The 23,891-nt window shown below is 45.9% G+C and overlaps 7 protein-coding genes across 7 annotated transcripts; 2 read left to right on the forward strand and 5 right to left on the reverse strand.

Moving 5' to 3' along the window:
• Positions 1-1,108: 1,108 nt before the first annotated feature.
• Positions 1,109-2,131, reverse strand: I203_106241 (uncharacterized protein; the record flags this gene model as incomplete). Its single annotated transcript, XM_019148003.1, has 2 exons — positions 1,109-1,471; positions 1,547-2,131. The coding sequence occupies 2 exons, from the start codon at positions 2,129-2,131 to the stop codon at positions 1,109-1,111; spliced, it is 948 nt and encodes a 315-aa protein (XP_019002921.1).
• A 623-nt stretch (positions 2,132-2,754) lies between these two features.
• Positions 2,755-3,795, reverse strand: I203_106242 (uncharacterized protein; the record flags this gene model as incomplete). Its single annotated transcript, XM_019148004.1, has 6 exons — positions 2,755-2,795; positions 2,860-3,009; positions 3,070-3,233; positions 3,314-3,494; positions 3,594-3,661; positions 3,728-3,795. The coding sequence occupies 6 exons, from the start codon at positions 3,793-3,795 to the stop codon at positions 2,755-2,757; spliced, it is 672 nt and encodes a 223-aa protein (XP_019002922.1).
• A 356-nt stretch (positions 3,796-4,151) lies between these two features.
• Positions 4,152-5,241, forward strand: I203_106243 (uncharacterized protein; the record flags this gene model as incomplete). The annotated part of the gene is made up of 4 exons (XM_019148005.1): positions 4,152-4,370; positions 4,438-4,710; positions 4,776-4,955; positions 5,095-5,241. The coding sequence occupies 4 exons, from the start codon at positions 4,152-4,154 to the stop codon at positions 5,239-5,241; spliced, it is 819 nt and encodes a 272-aa protein (XP_019002923.1).
• Positions 5,242-6,496: 1,255 nt separating this feature from the next.
• Positions 6,497-6,820, reverse strand: I203_106244 (uncharacterized protein; the record flags this gene model as incomplete). The annotated part of the gene is made up of 1 exon (XM_019148006.1): positions 6,497-6,820. The coding sequence occupies one exon, from the start codon at positions 6,818-6,820 to the stop codon at positions 6,497-6,499; it is 324 nt and encodes a 107-aa protein (XP_019002924.1).
• Positions 6,821-7,307: 487 nt separating this feature from the next.
• On the reverse strand, positions 7,308-14,076 carry I203_106245 (uncharacterized protein; the record flags this gene model as incomplete). The annotated part of the gene is made up of 17 exons (XM_065517925.1): positions 7,308-7,633; positions 7,697-7,994; positions 8,059-8,154; positions 8,217-8,522; positions 8,593-9,222; positions 9,284-9,426; positions 9,479-10,283; positions 10,336-10,460; positions 10,513-10,887; positions 10,945-11,574; positions 11,642-11,728; positions 11,816-12,504; positions 12,557-13,142; positions 13,213-13,468; positions 13,529-13,672; positions 13,726-13,874; positions 13,935-14,076. The coding sequence occupies 17 exons, from the start codon at positions 14,074-14,076 to the stop codon at positions 7,308-7,310; spliced, it is 5,787 nt and encodes a 1,928-aa protein (XP_065373229.1).
• Positions 14,077-14,888: 812 nt separating this feature from the next.
• Positions 14,889-21,299, forward strand: I203_106246 (uncharacterized protein; the record flags this gene model as incomplete). The annotated part of the gene is made up of 4 exons (XM_019148008.1): positions 14,889-16,746; positions 16,812-17,329; positions 17,390-17,701; positions 17,766-21,299. 4 exons carry the CDS (start codon positions 14,889-14,891, stop codon positions 21,297-21,299), a joined length of 6,222 nt encoding a protein of 2,073 aa, XP_019002926.1.
• Positions 21,300-21,692: 393 nt separating this feature from the next.
• I203_106247 (uncharacterized protein) lies at positions 21,693-23,494 on the reverse strand (the record flags this gene model as incomplete). Its single annotated transcript, XM_019148009.1, has 3 exons — positions 21,693-21,804; positions 21,890-23,348; positions 23,413-23,494. The coding sequence occupies 3 exons, from the start codon at positions 23,492-23,494 to the stop codon at positions 21,693-21,695; spliced, it is 1,653 nt and encodes a 550-aa protein (XP_019002927.1).
• Between the last annotated feature and the right edge of the window lie 397 nt (positions 23,495-23,891).

Below are 23,891 nucleotides of genomic sequence, written 5' to 3' on the forward strand. Positions count from 1 at the left end.
CAGGTCTGTCGTCACACTCTTGAGCAGAATGTCCACATCATTCAAAATTGCATGTGCTTGTCTAATTATCACCTTGTGATGTACCGTGTACAATTCGATTTTATGGCAGGTTCAGCCATCAGCTGTCTAAGTAAGATGGTGCTTGTGGGTACCAACTAAGGTAGAAGGATCGATCGCTTTTCCCTTTCCTTCGCTTGAGCAATTCCCCTCTTGATCGTGTGGACACTCAGTCCAATTCTCAGTCAGAGAGTGATCCTCATAATTATCATGAATCGGTGTTCTCCCTGTTTCGACCCCTTGTGTACGAGTACCTTGATCATGACCAAAACTATGATCATGGTTAAAAGAGTCACTCGAACCTGACATGCACCGCTCTTCTCCATTTCTCACTTTCGAACCCACCTGTCCTTCGCTGCTCATATGACGAGTATCTGACAAGGCGTCATCCTCAATGTCGGTAGAAAGGCTGTCCATACCACCATTCTTGCAGTCGTGCACATCTCCTTCACCTGTAGAGAAGTAATCTCGGGATCCTTGCCATCGCCACTGTGCTTCTGAAATGTATTGTAATCTGTTGTCAGTGGCTTTATCGAGTGCACTCTGATTACTGAGAATGAAGTATTTGCGACTGGATTTGGTGAATGCGTCGCGAAGACGTTTGCGACGGGGGTTCCATTTACTGGAAGGCATTTCAAAAATACAGCAGTTGGAAGAAAACGAGATCTATCGCATCTTATATATGAATTATAAGGAAGTGGGACCGTTTAAATAGAGCTCAAATTTTGATTGCAGTTGTACATAAGAATTGGATTAGCGGATTTTGAACTCGGAGGCAATTGGACCTTTGCTTTGTCCCGCGTTGAAAAAAGGAAAGGAGAAGATCTCTCGATTGAAGTCTTGTCTCTGTATCGCTCAGCTAATCCGAATATACTGTAGCGATGGGAAGATGTATATTTATATGTATAATGCATATACGATGCATTGATGTGAAGATGATTGATCAGTGGCGTTCAAAGCACCTACCAGATCAAATGCACATAAATTCACGCAATGACTCATTGCCGATGATAATGAAACTATCTCGCAAGATACCTCTACCTCAATTCACTCAGGCTTGTGATTCTCTCTCACAAGGTGTAAATTCGACTTTATATTCAATTCCATAATCTTCCCTCTCGTCTGGATTAGCTTTCGAGACCTTGACTTCGAAGCCATCGGCCACATATGCCAATCCATCTAAACCATCACAATCGGCCATTGAGAAACAGGTACGTTGAGCTTTGAAAGCTTTGTTGAGGATTTTAGACCATTGAGGATGGTTCATTGTATTCTCGTGTAGATCACTAATGAATGCACCGATAGAATTACCTGAGCTTGAGGGTGAGGGTCGGGGTCTTGGTCCATATCCGAACTGTAAGGAAGGCGATATACCCGAAGAAGCTTGAATACTTAGTATTTCGTATTTATCATCCTATCACATCACAGCACATCCAAATTAGCATATGTAATGGTAAATTGCCCAACACAGTATAGATAGTGGTCTCACAAGATCAGGCGAAAACGCCTTTCCAGAGAACGGCGCTCCTCTAGCAGTCATCATACTCATCACCCAGGTATTTTCTTTGCCTTCCCTAGCCTTGATCTCAGTAGTTAAACCATCTTGTTGGAACTGAATATACCCTCCTGTCGGTACGGTATCCCCATAGATATCTTCGATTGACTGTATGGACCTTTGGACTTGAGATCGTTCGGCATCGTATCGTCCTGGATGATTGCGATTCATCCATTCTTGTTCTTCGATTGGGAGGTCTAAGACGGATTCCCATCCTTCTTCGTTAGATGTGCGAATACTGTCCAAGAGGGATTTCATATTCTGATTCTGTCTCTCCTTCTCGTCCGCAGCTTGAGGTTCGAATGGAATGACATAAGGTGCGCTCGTACTCGTATGCGTAGGGGTCATCTCGACGCTGATGTATTGCTTCCTCAGAGTGGTTGAATACCCGCTCGAAAGATTATCGAATGACCATTCAAATGGGATGGGTTCAGGATCAAGCTTTGGGTCAGCTGGAGCGATGGAGCTATATTTGACACTGTTATCGTCAGATGTGATGCTAGAAGTGGTAGGTTCCATCTCGCTCGAAGATTGTTAGCTTTTTTGATTCAAATGGGGAATCAGTGAATCGCAAATGTCTCGCCGATGGAATTGCCCGTTCGATGTCCCTCTGAGAAATAAGATACTGAAGAGATTGTGTAAGCGATATAGAAGACTTTTATGCACTTACTCGTGATATCATCAGAAGCCCCCATTCTTCGGTCTCTCTCCGTTGACGCACCGCATTTTGAAGCCATACAGCCAAACAATTATCGATATCCTTTGTGTTTCTGACTCATTATAGCCATTCGCTTACAGAAGGCCTTCATCGACGTGACTTCCAATACGAATTTCACAAATTCAAATAGTTTCACCTTTCACATTTCCTACCACTGTGTAACGCTTGTTGATAACGTATTAGACTGAGAATCTCAGGGACGAAAAGGAGAGTTTATGAACATAGTGATGGGTCCAAGATATGCACCTCTCAAATGGTCAGTCGAAGACGAGAAAAGGCGATTCACGAACCCAAGTTAGTTTGCTAGGTCAGCAGAAGCAGAATGATGAAGATGCATCTAGATATATGACTGCATGCGATTTTTCCTTTTATCCTTTGAAGCCAACAGGCGTTACTTTTTACTTCTATTTGACTTGTTCGCATTTTACAAAGTCTTGAGGACTTCGTCAGCATGAGAGACGGTGACTAAATGCAGTAAGATACATCAGTACGACGTGTTTGCACTACTTCCGTTATACTCAGGACTCACCCTCAGCAGGCGAAGGCTCGACAGCGACGTGCACAACCTTTCCATCTTCGATTACGATGGCACCTCTCTTGAGCCTTGGTCCACCGAAGATGGCTTGACCGTCAAGGACGAGACCGAGAGATGATGCGAGTTTACTAGTATCGTCGGCAGCTATACATCAGATCAGTCATCACTCTCTGTTCATGACCTGTATTTGACATGTGCACATACCAAACTTGACGGTGTTCTTGTCACCGGCCAACTTATCTTTCCAGGCATTTACCACAAACATGTCGTTAACAGCTACCACGTAGATATCTTTGACACCCTTGGATTGGAAGGTCGAGTATTGCTCGAGGTAGCCTGGTACTTGGGATGAACAAGTTGGTGAGAAGCTACGACCCAATTCAAAAATGCACATCAGCATAATTCGCACACGTCTATCTATGTGAACAGAGGACACGACTCGACTCACGCTCCTGGAACCAAGACCAACACGTTCTTTCCTGGTAGTTTTGAAAAGTTGATCTTCTCTTCCAAGTTGTTGATTCTGATATCAACGTCTGGGACTGCATCTCCGACTTTCACGGGAGCAGCGGAGGCCAGACTTGCTACGGCGGAGTGAGCAGCTTTGGCAGTAGCTTGAAGGACGGAAGCTACGTTGGACAGTATACATCAATATGACTCGTCTCTCTATTGCTTGGAGCGAATGACAGGAAGAGAGAGTGACAGGTAGATAGGTAGGTGATACTCACCCATTCTGTATTGTTTGACTGAGGTGGGCTGTACTTTAGGTCTGGGAAAGGAACTAATCGATCGGGACCTAATATCGAAGAGGATACGAATCTTAGCAGATGTCCTATCAGTAGCGAGGGACAAGAGCACTCACACAACGGTAGGTCTGATCAATCTGTTTGGTTTGATGGATCTCCAGTTGATGGTAGCTCCGAGTGACATCGTAAAGTGTTGAGTAAGGGGGATGGTCTCCATGGTATATATGCGATTCAGATCCTGATTGATAGAGGTGGAGCTAGCTTGAATGCTTGCTTGCCCCTTTGACGTTTGACCTCCTGACACCAATACGTCATTGCGAGGATGCGTGTCACGTGATATTGACATCACTTCCAGCGGAATAGACAGTCATGGCATCGATTTTTGCTGGTCAGATCAGACTTGAGACTAACCTAGATTACAACGTCCTCTTTGTCTCATGCATCAATCCTCAACCCAGGATATCATCAGAGCGAAACGCCTAACGACCATCAGCGAGAACAGATTCAAGACTTGACGCTCATCCCCGAGTCATTCTTACCATGACATACCTCACCACGCATCTACCCTTCCCTTCGTCTTCGACATCACTACCTCCACCTCGTTCGCAGTTGATCATATCAGATACATTATCGTCTCCTGGTAACTTTGCAGTGTATCATCTGGTGTCTTCGGCGTTGGGCAAGGAGAAACGTAAGGTTATATGGGTTGATTTCAAAGGTGAAGGGAGGAGTAGCTGGGAAGCCATTTTGAAGAAGATAGTGAGTTAACTCAGACCACTGACATCCTAGCCAAGATCATTTGCTTATCCTTGTGGGTGTGCTATAGGGTACACCACTACCACCTCTCACAAGTCATTCATTCATACATATATCACCCTCATCGTTACCTTCATCAATCAAAATACCAAATAAGAATACACCGAGTTTATTCGACATCGATGAGAAACCAATTTTGAGAGAGACTTACGACTATATAACATCTCATTTGACAGATGGGAGTTTATTAATACTTGACGGATTGAGCGAGCTGGATTGGTTAGGGTTCAGCCCATTGGAATTAAGTAAATTCGTTCGAGCCGTATTTGCGAAAGTGAAATTGGTAGGTGTCATGACTGTCTCCCACTTTAGTTTTATTACTGATGTGTTTGTTCGTACTTACCATAGTCGAATTCGATTTTGGTATCGACAATCCATGCGGACCATCTACCACTTTCTTCGACGATTATACCTTCCAAAGAAGCTGGCGAGAGTGATTTGCTATATAGGCTATTGCGACTAGGGCAGGGTTGTTGGTGGAGAGTTTCCCATCTGCCTTCAGGAAGGAGTGGGGATGTCATGGGAGAGGTGAGTCTTCTGTTCATATCTGATATACTGGGTCGAAAAGAGTAGTCGAATCACCATCATCGTATTTCTGACGAAAGCGACGAATGAACAGATTTTGAAGAAAGGTTTTAGCTGATTCTCGTGTTTTTTCATGATTCAGATCTCGTCGCACCCATTGACGAATCCTATCGGATTGAAAGATTCCCAAAAATCTCCTTACATACCCAGGTCGAACCCCCTACAATATCGATTAGAGCCAAATACAGTCAGAGTGTTTCCAAAAGGAACAGGAAGAGGTTTCTTGTAGACTGATCGGGTAGATGATCATACGATGATACAGAGTAATTGGTAAACCGCACCAGCTGGTCGACTCATATTTCCATTATCTTTTATCCTTCACATTGAAAAGATATACCAAAATCTAGTAACAATTCTATCATCTGATGGAGAATAAATGCGCACCTTGTATAATGCATCATTGTCGATCGAACCAGGCTTCGTGAATTGCATGACCCGGTGACCCCTGGAGGGACTGCTAAGCTTTGTATCCATTCTACAATACTATATCTGAAGTTGATAAGGTGTGCGGAAAGTTGTATATCTGTATTCACCACGTACGTACTAAATATGTATATAGGTTTTGACTTTCTTACGAAGATTATAAGCTCGTGAAATTGCTATACATGACACACTATCACTCGTTTAATAGTCTGGCCCATGATCCCTGCGTCGAGAATTCATCTAGGTTGGTCCTATTCGTACTGTCTAATGCACCTATGTGTGTGTTCCCCGAAGTCTAAAAAAATCCTTACATAGAGGGCTCCATGATCAGTATCCCCTATGTTGTTTCAAATCGAACTCATCTGCTCGTCCCCCTTCCGTGCAGTACGGCAGCGCATGAAGTGTTCACGGACGATGTCAGATTGAGATTTCAGTAGTATTCGCAGTATATCTCATTTCAGAGATATACAGAGATATAGAGATATACTATAACGATACTGTACTCTACTACACTCTCCGTAAGCGTAAGCAATGTAGGTATCCAAAGTGGAAGTGTCACTTGAGCTATCCATTACATTTTTACTTCCGAATACACTCAAAACCCACTGTGTATCTTCCGTCACCTCATTAAGCTTATGTTTAGGAGCGATGATACCTCTAAGATCATTGCTGATCTGGAAACATACATGAGACCCTTCACGAGGTATGGTGGGCAAACAGTGTTTGAGAATTTCTGAACTCCCAACAGAAAGTGGAGATCGATTGTGCAGCGATTGTGATTTTGGTTCGAATGTATCTTTAGCGAGTTTTTCGTGGACTGTTGGTGCAGACATTGAAAAGGACTGATTGGGAAGGGCATATCCTATCTTGATCTCTTTTTATTGCTGGAAGCCATCATCTAGGATCTCCTGGCGGTCGATTACTATTCTTTCGATAGTCTTTTAAGAGACGATATCAGCTGGTTAGCAAAATGCAATCGAATGGGGATGCAGAATATACTGTACTGTACCCCAAGCCAGGAGTTCCTATTGGACTGGATAGATTGAAGAGCTCACCGAATCTTATTGGAAATCACTCTTCTCCGACCCCTTCGTACCCAGCTTCCCTGGAAAATTGATTCTCAAAGTAAACCTTGCCATACCGTCTCCATATGCGCTCCCCTCGGAAGATGGGTTGAATCTACACTTGAACCCTTCGTTGAAGTATTCTAACGATATCTGCTCACCATTTACACCTCGAAAATACGATCCGGACATGTCCAAAGTAATCTCGATACTTCGGATACTCTTGTCCAGTGATGATTTCGATCTGGGATCGTTCAAAATATCTTTCCAATTCTCATCACTGCAACTATCGATCACTTGCTGAATATTGTTCATGTTCATTGTATGGACCTCTTGTCCTTGCCCTTGCTCAGTGCAAGTCGAGTCACTTGTCATGTCAATCATGTAGATTCCAGGGCCCAACGAAGGGTAGGAGAATGACACTTGGGTGTGGAGCTGAGGAGGGATACAGGATGGAGTCAAAGTGGAAGCCATTATCATCACCTGGTTAGGTAGGTCTGCCTTGTCTACTTGACCAATCTTGAAAGTTCATGCAATGGGTATATGTATGATCATGTGCAAAGAACATTTCAATGATATGGTCCAGCAGGGAGAAGTTTATATCTCTTGAATATGCCAGAGCGGAGCTGTCAAACAAGACGCTCCTTCGAAGGTAGAATGCCAAAGCAAAACCCTTTCAAACATGTCGTCGCGCAGATATAGACTATGACCCACCTGCTCATGCAGTAATGACTCTTGCAACGATCTCAAGCATTTACGCAGCATTATAACGAGATACACCTCATTTGCATAGCAATGTTACGTTACATCAGTTTTCCCATTCTACCAATCTCCTTTCCTTCTTTACCCAATCAGCCAATTCGTCACCCGCATCGCCTCTTTCGGCCCTCCACCCAACCTCTTCGATTGCTTCTTTCCCTCTGATATCATGTCTCAAATTTTCCGGATCAGTGTTCAGTCCGATATGGAATAAGAAAGAGGTTAAATCTGCTTTTGTCGGTGCTAAAGAGTCCTCCAACTTTTTCAGTTGGTCCACAAGTAGCGGTACGATGGCAGTTGTAAGTCTAAGTCGGGGTATGGTTGATAATCGGTATAAGATCCGTGTAAGGACGACCAGTCGTTCCGCATCCACATCTGTTTGAGTCATCAATATGTTTTCGTACCATTGTCTGGCATTTAGATTGAGAAGAAACATACCAGCATCAAGGACCGTTTTGAAGAAGATCTCAACGTGTCCAACCCAGTTCCCAATCTCTTTACCTTCTTTTACTCTCTCAATCTCGGTAGGTATCATATTGACACAGACCTTCTCGACCAGATTCAGTATCATAGCTTTCTCGTCCTTCTCCCATGTCTGGGCTTTCGTACCCTTCAAATGGGAGTCTATTTGCCGTCGAGTGACGTTGGTCCATTGCATCGAAAGCCAGACAATGAGACCATCGCGCAGGACAAGCGATCGAGCAGCCGCGGGGATAGTCACCATGCTTTCCATTGCCTTTTGAAAAGACTTCAAGTCAGCTTGGCCTGGTATGTGATTCGGTCATAGATGCTGAACATACCTGAAGGACAGTACGACGGAAAGCAGGATCCAAGGAAGAGCTAAACATCGTAGCCAGAAGGGACCATACTTTCCTTCTTCTGATGACTCGCCAATCCTATATCACCCCATATAAATCGTCAGTGGTAGCTTTTCCGAGAAGAAGATCACGTCACTCACAGCGTCACTTCTCACTCCATCCTTCAAGAATCTTATGATCCAACCCCGATCCCTCTTCCACCCATCTCCAGAAGCATATAACATGGAGTAAAGCATCGGCGTATCGGTAGGATCGAATACATGTCGCTGAAGCAAGAATCTCGACGATAGAGGGTACAAGAAATGTGATGGGTTCGCGAGTGATCTCAGGGCATGGGCGAAGAAAAGTGTTGTGAGTATTGGTAATCGGGCGGAAGGTGTTTCAATGGAATGACGAAGTAATCGAAGAGTGTAAAGAAGTTGATTTCGCTCGTAGAATGGTTTTTTCTGTTCCAGCCATGATCAGCTTTGAACTCTGATTCCTGAATAGTTGTATATATTCCGAAGACAGACTCACGTTAATCAAATGGTACGCCTTTGCCAATACATAACCCGCCACTGTTCTAATTTCTTTATCCCGTGATGACAATCCGCAAATAGTCAGACCCAAGACATTACTTCTAAGTATTTCTACCCAATCGAGACCTGTCACTGTTCCTTCAGACATCGTACTTGTCAAAAGGTTCATGACGAACACTGGGTCATACATTCCTTCTCCGTCTTCTGGTTGACGACTCGCTTTACCATACCCTCTCAGAGGTCTTCGAAGAGGGTAAGCTTGACAGGTAGCGAAAACCTTCTGAGGATCTAATGAAGTCAGAGCGTCGAAAGATCGATTGCCTGATCCGATGATCCCACTAGCAGACCAGAATCTTAGTATACTCGATACAGATAATTTCCTATATCCTTCGAATAGCTGGAACATATTCAATATCAATCGATCAGATTCGGACAAGGTACCTCTATAGAGTGGGACGAGAGGCTCGATGAAATTGGGTTGACAGGAGACATAGGTAGAAGCTGCAAAAAGGGAATGAAGCAGTCGAATGTAGTTGAGGCGGGTGGAAGCGGGACAAGATGAGTCGATGCAACGATTATATGCTGAGCTAGCAAGAAGCGCTTGGAGTTGTTGACGGATGAAGGATGCCTGTTATGCGGATAAACATCAGTGATGACCTAAAAATGAGTTGAGTCCGTATGGCACTCACCTTCATATCGACTCGTCTGGCGAGAATTACGGCAAGTATGATAGCCTCCTCATTGTCAAGTCGATCTTGGATGATAGCTGTGATGACTGGCTCTGACAGTTGCACCTCCGGTTTTATGTCCTCCGCAGTTGTAATGGCGTTGTCTATATTTATGATGAGCACAGTGAACTCATCACGGCCTGAAGATCTACTCACCTAAATGTGACAGTACGGCTTGTTCGTCTGTATTTGATTCACCCACTTTGGAGCAGACTCTAACGGCATATTGCAAACCCAAGTCTAACAGGTGCTTGATGGGGGGATCAAACACTTGACTCCCACGGTCAGCCAGTGTCTCGGTCAGTCTAGCTAGCGGCAGACCATAATCTGTCAACTTGAGCTTTCTGATTTCCTGGAATACATCCTCATTTTGTTGCTGGGATAGTCGAGTTACAATGCGAATAGCAGACTCCGATTGGGTCGATGATACGTTGGAGGAAACCAGCACCTTGATGGCAAGCGACACAACATCAAGTTTCCTGTCGGAGATGTCAGACGGGGCGTCAAGTAAGATATCCACTATCGGAAGGACCCTGTCATCCTTTAGTTGAGTCGAATCTTTCGATAGGACCGCAAAAATCGTGGCCGCTGCGTCTTTCGAAATTTGAGCCAGCAGAGTGACAAGTTCGAAAGCGGAGTCTTCTTCGATTGCAAGTAAATCGCGGACTACACCCTTCTTTATCGACAACGCATTCAAAGATTTCCGCTTCTCCTGGTCCACTGACGCTTTTCGTATAAGTTGAACAACAGGAGAGATCGACTTCAGCTTGACCAGCTCCTTGATGTGATCGACCGCGTAGGACGGATCGTTAGTAGCGAGCACCATTGATGCGATAGTGGGGGCGAGAGTTGTTTTTAGGAGGGGTATGGCGGTCTCAGATCGCTTAATGATCGGTTTGAGGACTTTTATAGCTGGCTCGGCGCCAAGGAACGGGATCCATGGTTGCAGAAGTGTAAGAGTCTATGCGGTTCTGGTCAGTAATCTTCGAATTGACAGTCACGAGTTGACTCACGCGCTCCATATTCGAGCCCTTTTTGTCGGATTTTAACGCACCAACAAGCTCAAGTACGAATACTTCCGCAAGACCTGCATCATTGCTTATAGAGCTCTGGAGACGAGCGACAAGGGAGTTGAGCGCTGAGGAAACAGGTCAGCACGGCTAGAGTGGATTATCAACTTGATCACTTACGGATTCTGCAATCGTCACCTTTCTCACTCAAGAACAGCTGCTTGACGAAGTCGTTCTCGAATATGGAAGCTTTTAGTGGAGCTAGAGATGGAGGATTTGCAAGTGATGCCAGGCATTGATCAAGTAAATGTAGCGCAGTAGATTTAGCTTCTAAAGATGATAGTATCCCTTTCTTCGATGGAAGGAGTTGTAAAAGGAAAGATGCTCTTCTGATGATGGTAGCGTCATCGGCGGATTTGATGAAGGTGGATGCAAGTGAAGTGAGGGCACCGACTTCTCCCCATTGATCGACTGTCATGGTGAGGCAAGTCTGCTCGAACGATCGAGCTGACCAGTCTTCTTCATCTCGCAGGCGGTGAGCTTCAGGATCTCGATCTACAACCGATATTTAGCAGAGTTTCGCGTACGACGGCGCCGCATGGAAAAACATACCTGTTGACTTTTTATTCTGCTTCGCGCCTTGTACAAGCGCCAAATCATCCTTCATACCTTGAACAACATCTTGAAGACCAACTCTAGCTTGACCAGCTTCCTTCGCCTTTTCCAACAAATCGTCAAATTTCCCAACGATGGCAAGTAAGAATTGCAGATCTTTCTGCTTCCCTACCAGTCCCAAGACAATCCGCCGTATATACAACAGAACGACTCCAGCAGCTTCCGTACTGATCAGTTGACCCAATATTTTCGCGTTCAATTGCTCCACAATGGTCATCAACACTGGACTAACCATTTCGGTAGGCCTCGAATATTCGAAATGATCCGGTACAACCGCAAACGCGTCTTCGATGTATCGATAAGGTGTCTTGATCGCTCTCCTGAAACAATCATCGAGGAAAGAGAGAAGGTGTATCTGTTGAGCTAAAAGCATCGGTCCTGACGCCGAGTCTGAAGCGCGGGGCAAAGCGTCGAGCCAGATAGATAGCTCGGAAGGATCGTGATCGTATAGTAACGTTGGTATCAGAAGATGTTGGAGAAGTGAGACAGTTTTGAGCTGAGTGACAGATTGACGCGTGGAAAGGTACAACAGCAAGATATGGTAGAGATACGTATACTGAGATCCAGCTAAAGAGTCATTCACAATATCAGCGAGGATTTCGGGCTTATGTGATGCTAAGAACTTCAGACGTACCCGCCTTGTTCATCCAATTCCAATCTCTTACTTCACCCAGCAATTGCAGCACATGCAATTGACTGAGAGCTTCGAACCCTTCTACGTCTCCTCTCGATTGACCGAACCCACCACCCATACCTGCCGTACCCATGGTCCCCACACTCGCCACACTCCCAGAGTCACTAATCACACTTCCTTCTCTAGCTTCCCTTCTGGCTCTTCTCTCCGCGCTAGCACTCGAAGCGGAAACGAGTAACCTTCCGACATCGAACTTCACCTCGGAAGCCATAGATGGCATGGTCTTATTGCACAAGCCAAATATACGAAGTGCTATCTCAGTCAACATAGCTGATTTTGACGCGAGAGCAAGTTCAGCCTCTGTCTCGGGTTCGGGCGGGCCCATGGTAGCTGCCTTTTGTGCGAATGCGATGATGACGCTGAGTTCCGGTATTCGCTTCCTAGCTTCCATCTCGAGCTCTCGACGGCCACGTCTCCAAGCGTTTTCTTCCGAAGTGGAAGGCTCGTCTTCTATCATTTTTTCGATTTGCGAAAAGAGTTCTTGAACGACTGAAAGCTTTTGTAGTCCTCGTGCAAGAGTGATTGCTGTGACATGTTGAACCAGACCATCGGTAAGTTGCAGACCTTTCATGATATGATTCTTGGTGAGGGGTGCGGGAAGGATAGATTCGATGATGACTGAAGTAGCAGGTGGATGAGATCTGAAAGGGGCTGTCGAAGGATCGGCACCGGCTGGTACAGGTTGTCGAAAAGTGTTTAAAGCGGGTGTAGGGAGAGAGATGATACGTCCAATATAAGCCATTGTGCCTACCCATCTCGCATTGAGACGAGGATCTACCGCCAGAGCTGAGTGTGCCCAATATCTATTGCACGACTATCAGCAAGTGTCGGATCAGGCGAAAAAATAAGACTTACCCAGCTATGAGCTCTGGACAGGCCTCGAAGACCTTGGTCATCCAATTCCCAACTACACCATCATCGTCTACAGCCTTGTTCCCGACCTTTCTCACGACATTCCCGAGAATCCGATTATGCAATCCTCTCTTCCAGCTATCGTGCCGATCATCGTTCGTTCCGTTTACTGCTGTGCCGTTATTACCTTCATTGGCATTTGCATTCCCGTCGGTCGTCCGACGAGGATACCAACCTTCATCCGCGAAGCAGATACCTTGTCCAGGAACAGTTGTGATCCCTTCCAAGAAAGCTTCCACTATCTCGGAAACAGTTTTCCCTGTACTTGATTCGACATCTTGTCGGGAGAGGAGTTGCCAAAGATGCTCTAGTGATTTCTCATGGAATAGTACCAGGGACGTTCGACGATTCAGCCCAATCGATGGCCCAGATATAGCATTCCACAATGCTGTGAGGACTCTGTAGACAGTGATCGGCGGGTCCGCGGAGAGACCAGAGTAAAGAGGGGGAAGAATCGATCTAGCATGAGCTTGGAAGGTAGGTGTCGATAAGAGGGGAAGTATTGTTCGTAAGATGAGGTGTCGTATATCTACAAGTATGATTGGTAGAAGTCAGCTGAGCGTCATTCGTCATCCAGGGGACCAAGGGCATGAGCTCACCTGGCTTATCCAATGGATCGACTTCTCCATAGCCGACCATACCCTCCTTATTCCTCCTCCTCATACCCATCTGTTTACCCAATCCTCTCACAATCCCGCCTTCTACCAAGACTCCCCAGACTTTCAATCCTAGTCTCCCAGAGGTAGATGACCCTAAGGTCGTTGACGTAGGTGGGTCGACAGCGACAGCCGCAGCTGCCAAGAGGTATCCGTGATAGACATCATCCCGTCTTCCAGACTGACATAAGCGGTTGAGCTACAGCAGTCATAGTCAGCTCAGGGCTCTTCCATGGAAAGCGGTTTTAGGGAAGCTCACATATTCACTGTATGGTTCGGTATTCGAAACCAACTTGTTGATCAAGCCTACCACTGAACTCCGAAAGAATGGTATGGGGGTTAAAATGCTGATGATTTCTGATAAGAGTTCAACTGCAGCTTGAGCCTGTATTTCGGTTTTTGTCTGCGATGAGATTAGTGAGCTGGATATAAACTCAAAAATGTTACCAGACCTACCTGATCCCCTATCTGCCATGCTCGAAAGATCTCCTCGCAGGTTGGAGAGGTATCAAGGTAATGCTGAAGAATGATTACTGTAGGGTGGTTGATAGCGAGAGGAAGGGAAGAGTGAGGAGTGACGATTTGCTGCCTGAATGACACGAAGGCTACAGAAGCACGATTGAGTGACCACATCGGCATGGAGCGATTACGAATTCGACACATACCTTGTGACGAAGCTGTATCCAGAGCATCCTTGATAGCTTTTCCGGAAGCGAAAGCTTTGGTCCCCGCTTTGGGTCTGATTATGACCGGAGCACTTGGCTCATTTTGATCGCCAAAGTCCCTCTTCCTCTTCAGTACTACCATGTTCGGGTACCTTTGAGGAGCTGAGTGGACCTGTTGAAGTTATTGAATGGGTTCTACTATAGGAAGACTATATGTTGAGACTGTTTCTTGATCATTTTGGTGCGGACATTCCAAAAATCCAGCTCGTTCATCTTTGGGACCTCCACAGTGTCACGTGATAGATGCGGGATCAAATCCACGTTTACAGACCTGCCCAGCGGTGATCTCCGACATCGGATTGTTTTTCGTTGTTGTTTTTCCATTCGAAGCGTCCAGTTCAGCCATCTGATGTTTCTGGATCCCAACAAATGATACATCTCATATTCCCAACATGATTCGATCTGAACCTTGATCATCCACCTTCCATCTCACAGGTCTGTGGGATGGGTTCGTGTCCAGTCTGAGATGATGAAATCAGGGCTATCTAATATGCGTTACTTCGGCTGGTGGTTTGATTTGCGGAATTCAAGTCAAGTCTACTGCACCTGCTCATGACTAAATGCTGACAGAACAACAACAAAAGACTACGGTGAGCTGTACATCACGACTAGATGACAATTTGACACAATTCGATTCCACCTTCGTACTGTTCAAGGTATGCTTCGATTCTAGCGCTTGTCTCTGATCGCGATCGTCTTTTCTATTTTTAATCATCGTTCATCACTTTCAGTACACTGTAGCTGTCGATGTCTTTTGCTATCTATATATCTAATAACACCCGATCATCGCCCGTTCTCTCAAGCTTCTCATAGGTATCGACAAATGCGCTTCGAAGCTTCACTCGACCAACAATAGTGCAACTTATACGACTATCACCCATAAAACACGACAAAATGCCTCATACCATCTCCCCCAACCCTTCCTCGCAAGGTCTCGGAATCTCTTTTTCAACACTCTCTCCACCTCCTGCTGAGCCTCAACTCCCTCGATTCACCGGTATAGTTCCCAAACCCTCACAATCTTCACCATCTCGACTTCCATTAGCCAGCCAACTTGGTTCTCGACCTCAACCTTCGCCTACTCGCGGTGCACCTGCACCTGCGTTTCAACTTCGACCGACTCATACAAGACAAGGCAGTAGTAGCAATAAAGGATTTACGAGCTTCTCCGCTATCCCGCCCAGTCCAGCTAGGCCCATGGGCCCGAGATCCGTAGGTGTACATTCGCCTAGGATCGGCGGACCTTCAATCAGAAGCGAATCGGAAAATAGTCACAATGTGACTTTAGATTCAGCTATAGATCCGCAATATGCAGACGAAGAAGAAGCTGAATCTGAACCTGAAGAAGCTGAATCCCAGCATGGGATGGAAGATGAAACGCCCAAACAATCTTTACGACCTCTACCAACACCTACACGCAGTGCTTCTATCGCGTCACATCTCACTACTGCAAGCAGGCAGATATCGGAAGATATGAGAAGGAAATTCTCCAAGAGTTCAGGAGCAGATACTTTCGGAGGTGGTGGTGGGGGATCAGGAAAATATCTACCCCTCTCTGGAGAAGATGACCTAGTACATGAGAACGAGCAAGAGGAGGTATCAAATTATGTTCATGGGAGGAATATGGCAAACGAACCATCTTCGACCAATGTCGAGGCTTCGCCAATGGACTTGCCTGTACCTCATCCTAGAAGGCCCTCGACAAGTATATCCAATGGATCAGCTCCTTCAGGTTCGAGATCAGAGTCGATCGCAGCCTCACCATCCAAACTTTCGTCACAATCTCACCAGTCCTCCGGCTCACACTCTACCTATCAAACTAGACAATTCCCTTATCCACCAACGAACATTCACCCTCCTCGATCAGCTACAACCTATTCAGATCCCACCAACGGCAACAACCACGCATATCATCAATACCAAGCTTATTCTCAGGAATACCTCCCACCTCAGAATCGTCAACAGATGTCCAGATCGAAATCACAACCGCAATATTTATATGGTGTACCCGAAGTGGATGATATGACGGACCGACCTCAGCATCGGAAAGATCCACCGATGATGGCCAAGCGAACATCCGACATATCCTCTGGGATCCATTCGAAGAATGCTGTGTTGCTCTCAGCCGAAAACGGCGGAATGATGTTAGCTTTTTCACCTACCGGCGATGGAACTTTTAGACCTGGAGAGACGATTTGCGGATCCGGTACAGGTCTATTACCTTCGGCTCAGTCTCCCGCTTCTATCGTGAACCAACATCGTGATAGAGCCTCGTCCGAGGAAGACCTCAGAGCTAGACCATGGAGTGAAAGTTCCATGTCTCACGAGAATGGCCTGGCGAGAAAGCCGACTATGTTAGGAAATAGAGGTAGGAGTCTGTCCGACGGGGCGCAGCTTCTAGCGAGACAGGGCACATTGTTACATCCCTCTTCGTCGAAGCAGCGTTCCTCGGCGGAATTGAACGTCTTACTAGGTGGACCTAAATCAAGGAGATTATCAACGAATAAGCTCTTGCCTCCTCCACCTACTGAGCAAGATGATCGTGAAACCTCGTGGCAAAAGGATAACAAAGTCCGACTGGAGGCTAGTAAGAAAGGCAAAGCGAGGGTGGAAGTTGATGTAGTACTGGAACGAGAGTGTGTAGTGGAAGGTGGTGAAGTCAGAGGTAGAATGGAAGTGAAAATCACGGGGGGCAAACGAGGAGAGGGTTTGAGAGTTGGTGGTGGGAAGGTCAGAGTGGTTGGTTTCGAAGGTCAGTCCCATACCTCATAGAGACTGATTTGTTCCTGTCATACTGACCAACTTGTGATCGTACAGAACTGTCCGCCACCACTCGGCATATCTTCTACCACCAACCGCACCCGTTACCAGTCTTCGACCCGGATATCCAGCACAACCTCTCTTCTTCTCTATTCGCTTCTGGACCTGACTCCGATGGGTACAGGCTGGCCGCCGAGGGTACTCACAACATACCATTCCGGATGCGTCTACCTCTAGGCGGCGGAGCGAAAGGTACCTATACTTCCCAGAATGGTAAAGGTCCATGTGTGAGATACGTGGTAGTTGGATCAGTCAAGATACATATACCTTCTACGGGCAAAAGGTCAATAGCGCATTTCTATCGATCAATCGTGGTCTTACCGTATCTCAACCCGAGTCTGGTGCTTGCACCTAGTACCGAACCTGTTGAGGGGTACACCGAGAGAGGTCTAGGCTGGAATTTGACTGGTGAGAAAGGTAGAGTCGAGTTGAGGGTCAGTCTGGGTAGACGGATTTGGGTCAGTGGGCAGAGACTATGGTGTGAGGTCGCTATCAGAAACGATAGTAATAAGAAGGTGAGTCATAGTGTCTATAAGAAGAGAGCAGAACTGATTCTGAGCCTTATTCGGTCATAGATCAAAACACTCAACTTGGCGTTGCTGCAAACTATTCAAGTGTTCAACACACAACCTCTACTTGATACCTCGGACCTGACGACCAAACTGATCAAAAAGCGTAAATCGCTTCCTAACTGTGTAGGAGAAGGTGTGCCTGGAACACCCGATCTTGATGCTTGTCAGACTACCACGCAAAGAAGGAAGATCAGCGAAGAGATCATCGAAGCTGATTTCATCAGTCATGGCGCTGGTAGAGTGACGGGTAAGGGTTGGTGGACAGGTGTCGATTCTGGCGAGAGTGGTCATTGGGATCTGAGCTTGCAAGTTCCTGTAAGTAGACGCGATATGATTCCGTTTGACTTGGAAACGCGCTGATCTGTCCTCCTGACTGTAGCCTGGGATGTTATCGATAAGACGTACACGACTTATCGAAGTTCAATATACTCTCCGAGTAACGGTCAATGGAAGTATCTACGTTGATGTTCCTGTGCAGCTCATAAACTTCCTTTCGATCGATCCACCACCTATGCCCAGAGACGGACCTGGTTTGCTCAACCCACCTGTGTCGAACAAGCAACCTGTACCTAATGGTCAGAGTCGGGATCTACAAGTCACCATAGGAGGAACAGGAGGTGTTTATCAACAACCTAAACCTTCCAACTCTCGTCCGGGTGCGATTAGAAGTTCTTCAGAATTTAGTGCGGATAGCGTAGTAGGAGCAGCCAGAGCGAGCAGTACGACTTTACACATTGATGCTCTCCTGCAGGCTGGTAGATTGAGGGCAGAGGCAGAAGCTATGGGTAACTTACCTCCTGCACTATCCCAAACTCACAGTGTGATTGGTAAACCAAGGCCTTTGAGTCTAGGATCAAGCTACAGTATCTCGAATCGAACCGACCTTCACAATCTCACTCATATTCGAACGAAATCAAATCCGTCATTGAAACCCAAAGGAGCGAGAGTGATGTCATGTAACTCGAGTTCTCATCATAATGATTCGCAGTCCATCTTCTCGGGGGAAACTCATGATGATGAGAATGATCATGATCAAGATGTGAATGCGATCGAGAGTCAGGAAGACAAGATGAGAGTAGCCGCCAAACGAGCCTTAGCGAGGCAGAGATCATTAGCGGTGATTCATCGGGATATAGATAAAGAGAAAAGAGAATTGTATGGCGGTGAAGAACCTTTGAGTCCAGGTAGAGAGCCTGATACACCCCTTCAAGGTGAATTCAGACCTTGTCACACGCCGAGCGAAGAGGTGTATGAGATGGTTGGGAACACGCCTGAGGAGGATACTACGGAGGAAAATCAGGATCCACTGCCGATTGAATCGCCCAAGGAGGATTTCCAACGAAGACAGTTGAGAGTGGTTAATACGGATGAAAATGATGATCTCGATAACGAGGATGAAGCAGATGAAGCTATTACTCAAGAGAATGATGGTGTCTATGGCGGTCTTGAAAATGTACAAGATACCACTCAAGAAACGGAAGATGCCAAAGAAGAGGGGTTGGGACTCGAACTGGATGCAGGTAACGAGACGGTTTTAGCGAATATGGTACCTGAAGAAAGACAAGAACTCGAACAGGTGATGTCTGAACAGGGACATGAGGATAACGTGTATGATTATGGTGAAGATGCTGAAATCGAGGACGATGAGGATGATCAGGAATATCTACTCTCCCCAGCAAAGAACGTGGAACAAGTCCCTTCGTCAATTTCTTCACAGAGATTACCATTTGGGTCTGAACCGTATCAGGAAGAGCCAGACAGAGATAGAGAATCTCATATAGCAGCCACTCGATCGGTTTACGGTAGTTTCGCAGCTGGATCGGCTGTCAGCGAACAGGAATCGGAGATTGGTCAAGTATACGAAGTGGTCAAGAGAAACATCTCAATCAAAGTACCTTCCAAATTGATACCTCTATCTTCGAGCTCGGATGAGAAGGAAGAACGTGGAATATCGTCCTCCCCAACCGAATCTCTCAAAGACATTCAGATCAATCCGTCTTCCGCCCCATTAACCAAATCGTCAAGTATCAGTCATTCTCTCCTTGCTGATGCTAGACGAGCATCTTCTTCGCAGTTCAGAAAAGATTCGATGTCAAGTATCAATTTCAGTCCCGGTACAACTGCACGAAGAGGTTCTTCGATACTGGCTCAACCGCAGGGTAATACCGGTGCGATGTCAAGAAGAGAATCTTCGACTATGGGCACAGCAGGTCATGGTCAGCTGTCGCCAATGAGGAGGGAAGGTAGTTCAGGTACTATCGCGACATCGCCAATCGCCGTCGCGAGAGTGCTTCAAAAGAAGAACTCATTCACCTTCGCTGCTCCAGGTTCACCACTAAGGATCAAAACCTCCTCTTCTGTACTTTCCACATCGCCGGAGAAAGAAAGTAGGATCCGATCGTCTCCTAGTATGAGCCCCAAGAGTCTGTCTCCCGTTCATCGATCAATGGATATGATGAAGCTTCCTTCGATGAACAGTCAACTCAGAAATCAAATCTTACCTTCCGAGTCCGATACCAATTCGAGATCTTCGGCAGACAAAAGGTCACCCGATCTAAATGGAGATAGTGGTGATGAAGGTGGATTTGGTTTACCTGGATTGGCACCTTCCGTAGCATCTGATTCAGCCTCTTCCTCTGAGGGACACCAATCAGATTCGCCAATCAGTCTCAGCTCGTTACCTCAACCGCATATCCAGAGTCACTCCCCTAACCCCACATCTCCTACTAAGAGGCTTTTGCCACTGGTCCCAGGGGTATATCAGCCTTTCTCAATGGACCAGGACGTATACCAACCTCAACAAAAGGAGATGCTCGGTAATCCTGATTGGAGACCTGAAGGGTGTACTAGGAACTCACAGGTGTTACATGTCCGAACTCAAGTATATCCTCAGAGCGAGAGACAGAATTCTTTGCCTATCCCAATGGAAGAAGAAATGGCATATTCTGAAGAAAACGAAAACATACCGTCATCACCCAGATCAACTTCATCATGTCATTCGATCTTACCTTCAGTAAAGAACAAGATCCTTCAATTGGAGAATCGCGATGAGGCGTTGAGGAAATTCAGCGTATCCGGTTCGGTGCCATCGTCGGCGGTTCCCAGTAGACAGGCAAGTATCGTCAGTCCCGAATTAATGATGTCGAGTAGACATGATAGTTTGGTCCCAATGTCAAGTAGACAGAATAGTCTGATCCCGAACACTGTATTATCAAGTCGACAGGGAAGTATAGTCAACCCAAATATAATGTCAAGTAGACAAAACAATTTAATTCCTGGCATGTCAACCATCAAAGAAACGACCACGACTATGACTAGTCCAACCGTCAAACGAAAGAGTTATACCACGGCATTGGCTCCTAAACCTAGTCCTCAAAGGAAAACGTCCAACGAATCATATCATTCAGCTGTACCCGCAAGTCCTGAATCAAGTGTGAATACACCCATAGGATATCGATACGATCAACCTTCTTACCAAGTTCAAGTTCAGAATATCAAAGGGTTAGGTCATACGACATATGTCAATAGACGATCTTATGGTTCACCTACTCAAACTCATAAGGAAGGTGATTATTTTAATTACAAATATCGAATGAATGGACAAAGCCATGCACATGGACGATCGGATAGTATAAATTCGAACACGCGGTCAGCGACTTCGAGTAAAGTATCACCTTTGAACGAAAGTCAACCGGTTTTAGATCCATTCGGGTTGAATGATAACCAGACGGAGCCACTCGGTGAAGTAGAAGTGAAAGAGATGACGGTGAAAACCAAAGTCTCAGGGTTCTGGCAGATCGGAGATGACAACGGTGATGGGGAGAACTCGAAGTCAGATCTGAAAGTATTCATTAGACATGATAGGGTTAGTGTCAGTGAGGGTGAGACCAGTGAGAGTGAAGGGTTGTTATGATCTTGAAAGGTTGTTGGTTTACTTGTATTTGTGCAACGTGAAAAATCTGTATGTATTGATCAAATTCTTCTGGTCTCGAAATATACCCCAGCATTTATAATCATACTATTATTGTAAGGGACATTAGAACTACATACATACGAATACATATAATGAATTTGTCACTTATTTATTGTTCACAATTCTGGCATTTGTAGGTCGTATCAGTACGTAAGTGAACAGATGGGTGAATCTAGGTGATAACAATGATAGAGTTGGTATGATATGGTAGAAGTGGGATATAAGCATTACAGAAAGTGAGTTGTGGAAGATAGCGTTGGTAGTATGAAGTATAACTAATGATTCAGAAAGAATAGCAGCTCAGCCTTTCGATATAACCCTGAGGTCACATCCCTATACAGTCTTTCTCCCCTTTCTTTTGATCTTCTTCGCATTTCTCATCGAAGCCAACTCAACCCATTTATCAAGTTTGTCTGAGCCCAGTCCGTAGCTCATAAGGGTCTCGCTGCAATCACACAGAGCCACAAACAAGGGTCAGCTAAGATCCACGCGATGTCTCGTAAGATCCTAGGGTATGAATCCAAACTCACCTATCATACTCAACCATCGCCGCCAATCCAAAATTATCCCAGCTACTTCCCACCCTCCCCTCCAGACCACGCATGAACCGTCCCATCTTACCTCTCTTGGCCGATGGGAGGTGGAGCCACACGGCCAATCGTTGCTCTTCGTACCGATCATGTAGTCTGAATATACTTCTAAGAGGACAAGGATGCGTTGTTCCGAAGGCGGATTCTTCAGATATCTCACTTTCGCTCCCCAGGTCTGACTCATCTTCATCCTCCGAATCGCTTCCGCCAGTAACATCGCGAGACGGTGATTTGGATCTCCTAGTTGCTTCTTGTTTGTCTGGTTGGATGATTCCATCTTGGCCTAACCAATCGACAGCTTCAATGTGGTTGGAGAGGACTTCGGCTCGTCCTCCTTCGATTAGCTTTTTGGCCATGTCCAGACATTCCACTAAACATTCTTCCGACAGATCTTCCCATCTTGTGTCATCTGAAGAGCCAGTAGTACCATGAGGATTTTCTGGGTCATCCTCTGAGCTGAATGTAGGCTTAATATCCTTGACCTGTTGACCTCCATCATCACCCTCATTATGTTCAGCTCCTTCCCCTTCCTGTTCGACATCGGATCGTATCTTCCTCATAGCTCTACTCTTCACCTCCCCAATCCTCTTGGTCGTCATACTCATCAACAAATCGCACTTCATCACCCTCGCTTCCATCTCTACCCTCAATGGCCTCCTCTTATCATCCTCTTTCTGCCTTTTTGTCTTAGCCACCATGGGTCCCGGTAGACATTCTACCCCCTGCATACCTTCGAGGAAAGTATCGAGGAGTGATATGGCATATAAAACCTCTGACTCGGGGACATGGTCGAGGAACGAAGATCTAACGGGGGATTGGATGGGGTCTTTTAACTTGGAATGGGCAATGGGTCGAGTAGGTTGGGATTGGAGGGATGAGATGAGTTGACGAGGGTGTTGAAGAAGAGGTGAGAGTTGATAGTATCTGGTTTGAGTGGATGGGAATATAGATCCTAAGATATGCTTGTGGATATCGTCACCTGTCTGGACTTGAGGAAAGAGGAGGAAGAATCCTTGGATGCATTGCTTCAAGGCTGCTTTGTGATCTTCATTCTTTTGAGCATCGCAATCTGAGATGTTGTCCCATAGTAATCTAGAAAGTACATATATCCCAGCCAGATAAGCTTGCAGTAGTTTTTCTATCCTCTCTCCGACAGTCCCATGTTCAATGTCGAGATTTTGAGAATGGATAGTCTCCTTGAGCTGGGTGGCAAAGTCTTTCAATCCCTCTAACGATTTGGTGATATGGTCCAGAGCAGGAAGGGGATCTGAAGGCACAGTAAAAGAGATAAGGATGAGTGGATCTAGAAGTGTCGTAGCAGGTAGATTAGACGGGGCGGGCGATGATCTGAATAATGATGAAATCGAGAACCGTGAAAAAGGTCGAAGGAGGGTGATGCCTAAGGCCATATAAGTCGAGCTCTTTCGCAGAGTCAGACGAGTTTCTGATCAGGTATCACTCACTTTGTCTGCCGTAGAGACCCTCGAATGTGGGAAGGGACTTGACCGAGTCGTTGGTATCGCTTCCATCATTTGACTTTGGCATGATTTGATTTGACCTTACGAATCGACCGGTGACTATACCGAGGTATCGAAGAGTGAGACTGAGTGTGAGTATGAGTGTGATAATGAGTATGACTGGCAGAATGAATAATGTTAGAACAGCGGATAAACAAGGGAAGAAAGAGAGAGAGATAAACATTGTTTTCTTTTTGATGGTCTGTGCGTTACATCACTCTCACTTATACTTGGGAGCAAAGGAGGTCCGTGCTGTTTCGTTGCTTCTGTTTCAGGAACATCACATCAGTCAACATCAGTACACGTAAACCACGGTGGTTCATCAACCGCCATATCTCATCATACGTGATCTCCTTCTCGGGAAAGAGAGCGAGCATGATATGAGTTGTCCTGTTGTGGAAAGATGATTGAGCAATACTCGAGAA

The sequence above is a fragment of the Kwoniella mangroviensis genome, assembly GCF_000507465.2.
Source record: "Kwoniella mangroviensis CBS 8507 chromosome 1 map unlocalized Ctg02, whole genome shotgun sequence".
Taxonomy (NCBI): domain Eukaryota; kingdom Fungi; phylum Basidiomycota; class Tremellomycetes; order Tremellales; family Cryptococcaceae; genus Kwoniella; species Kwoniella mangrovensis.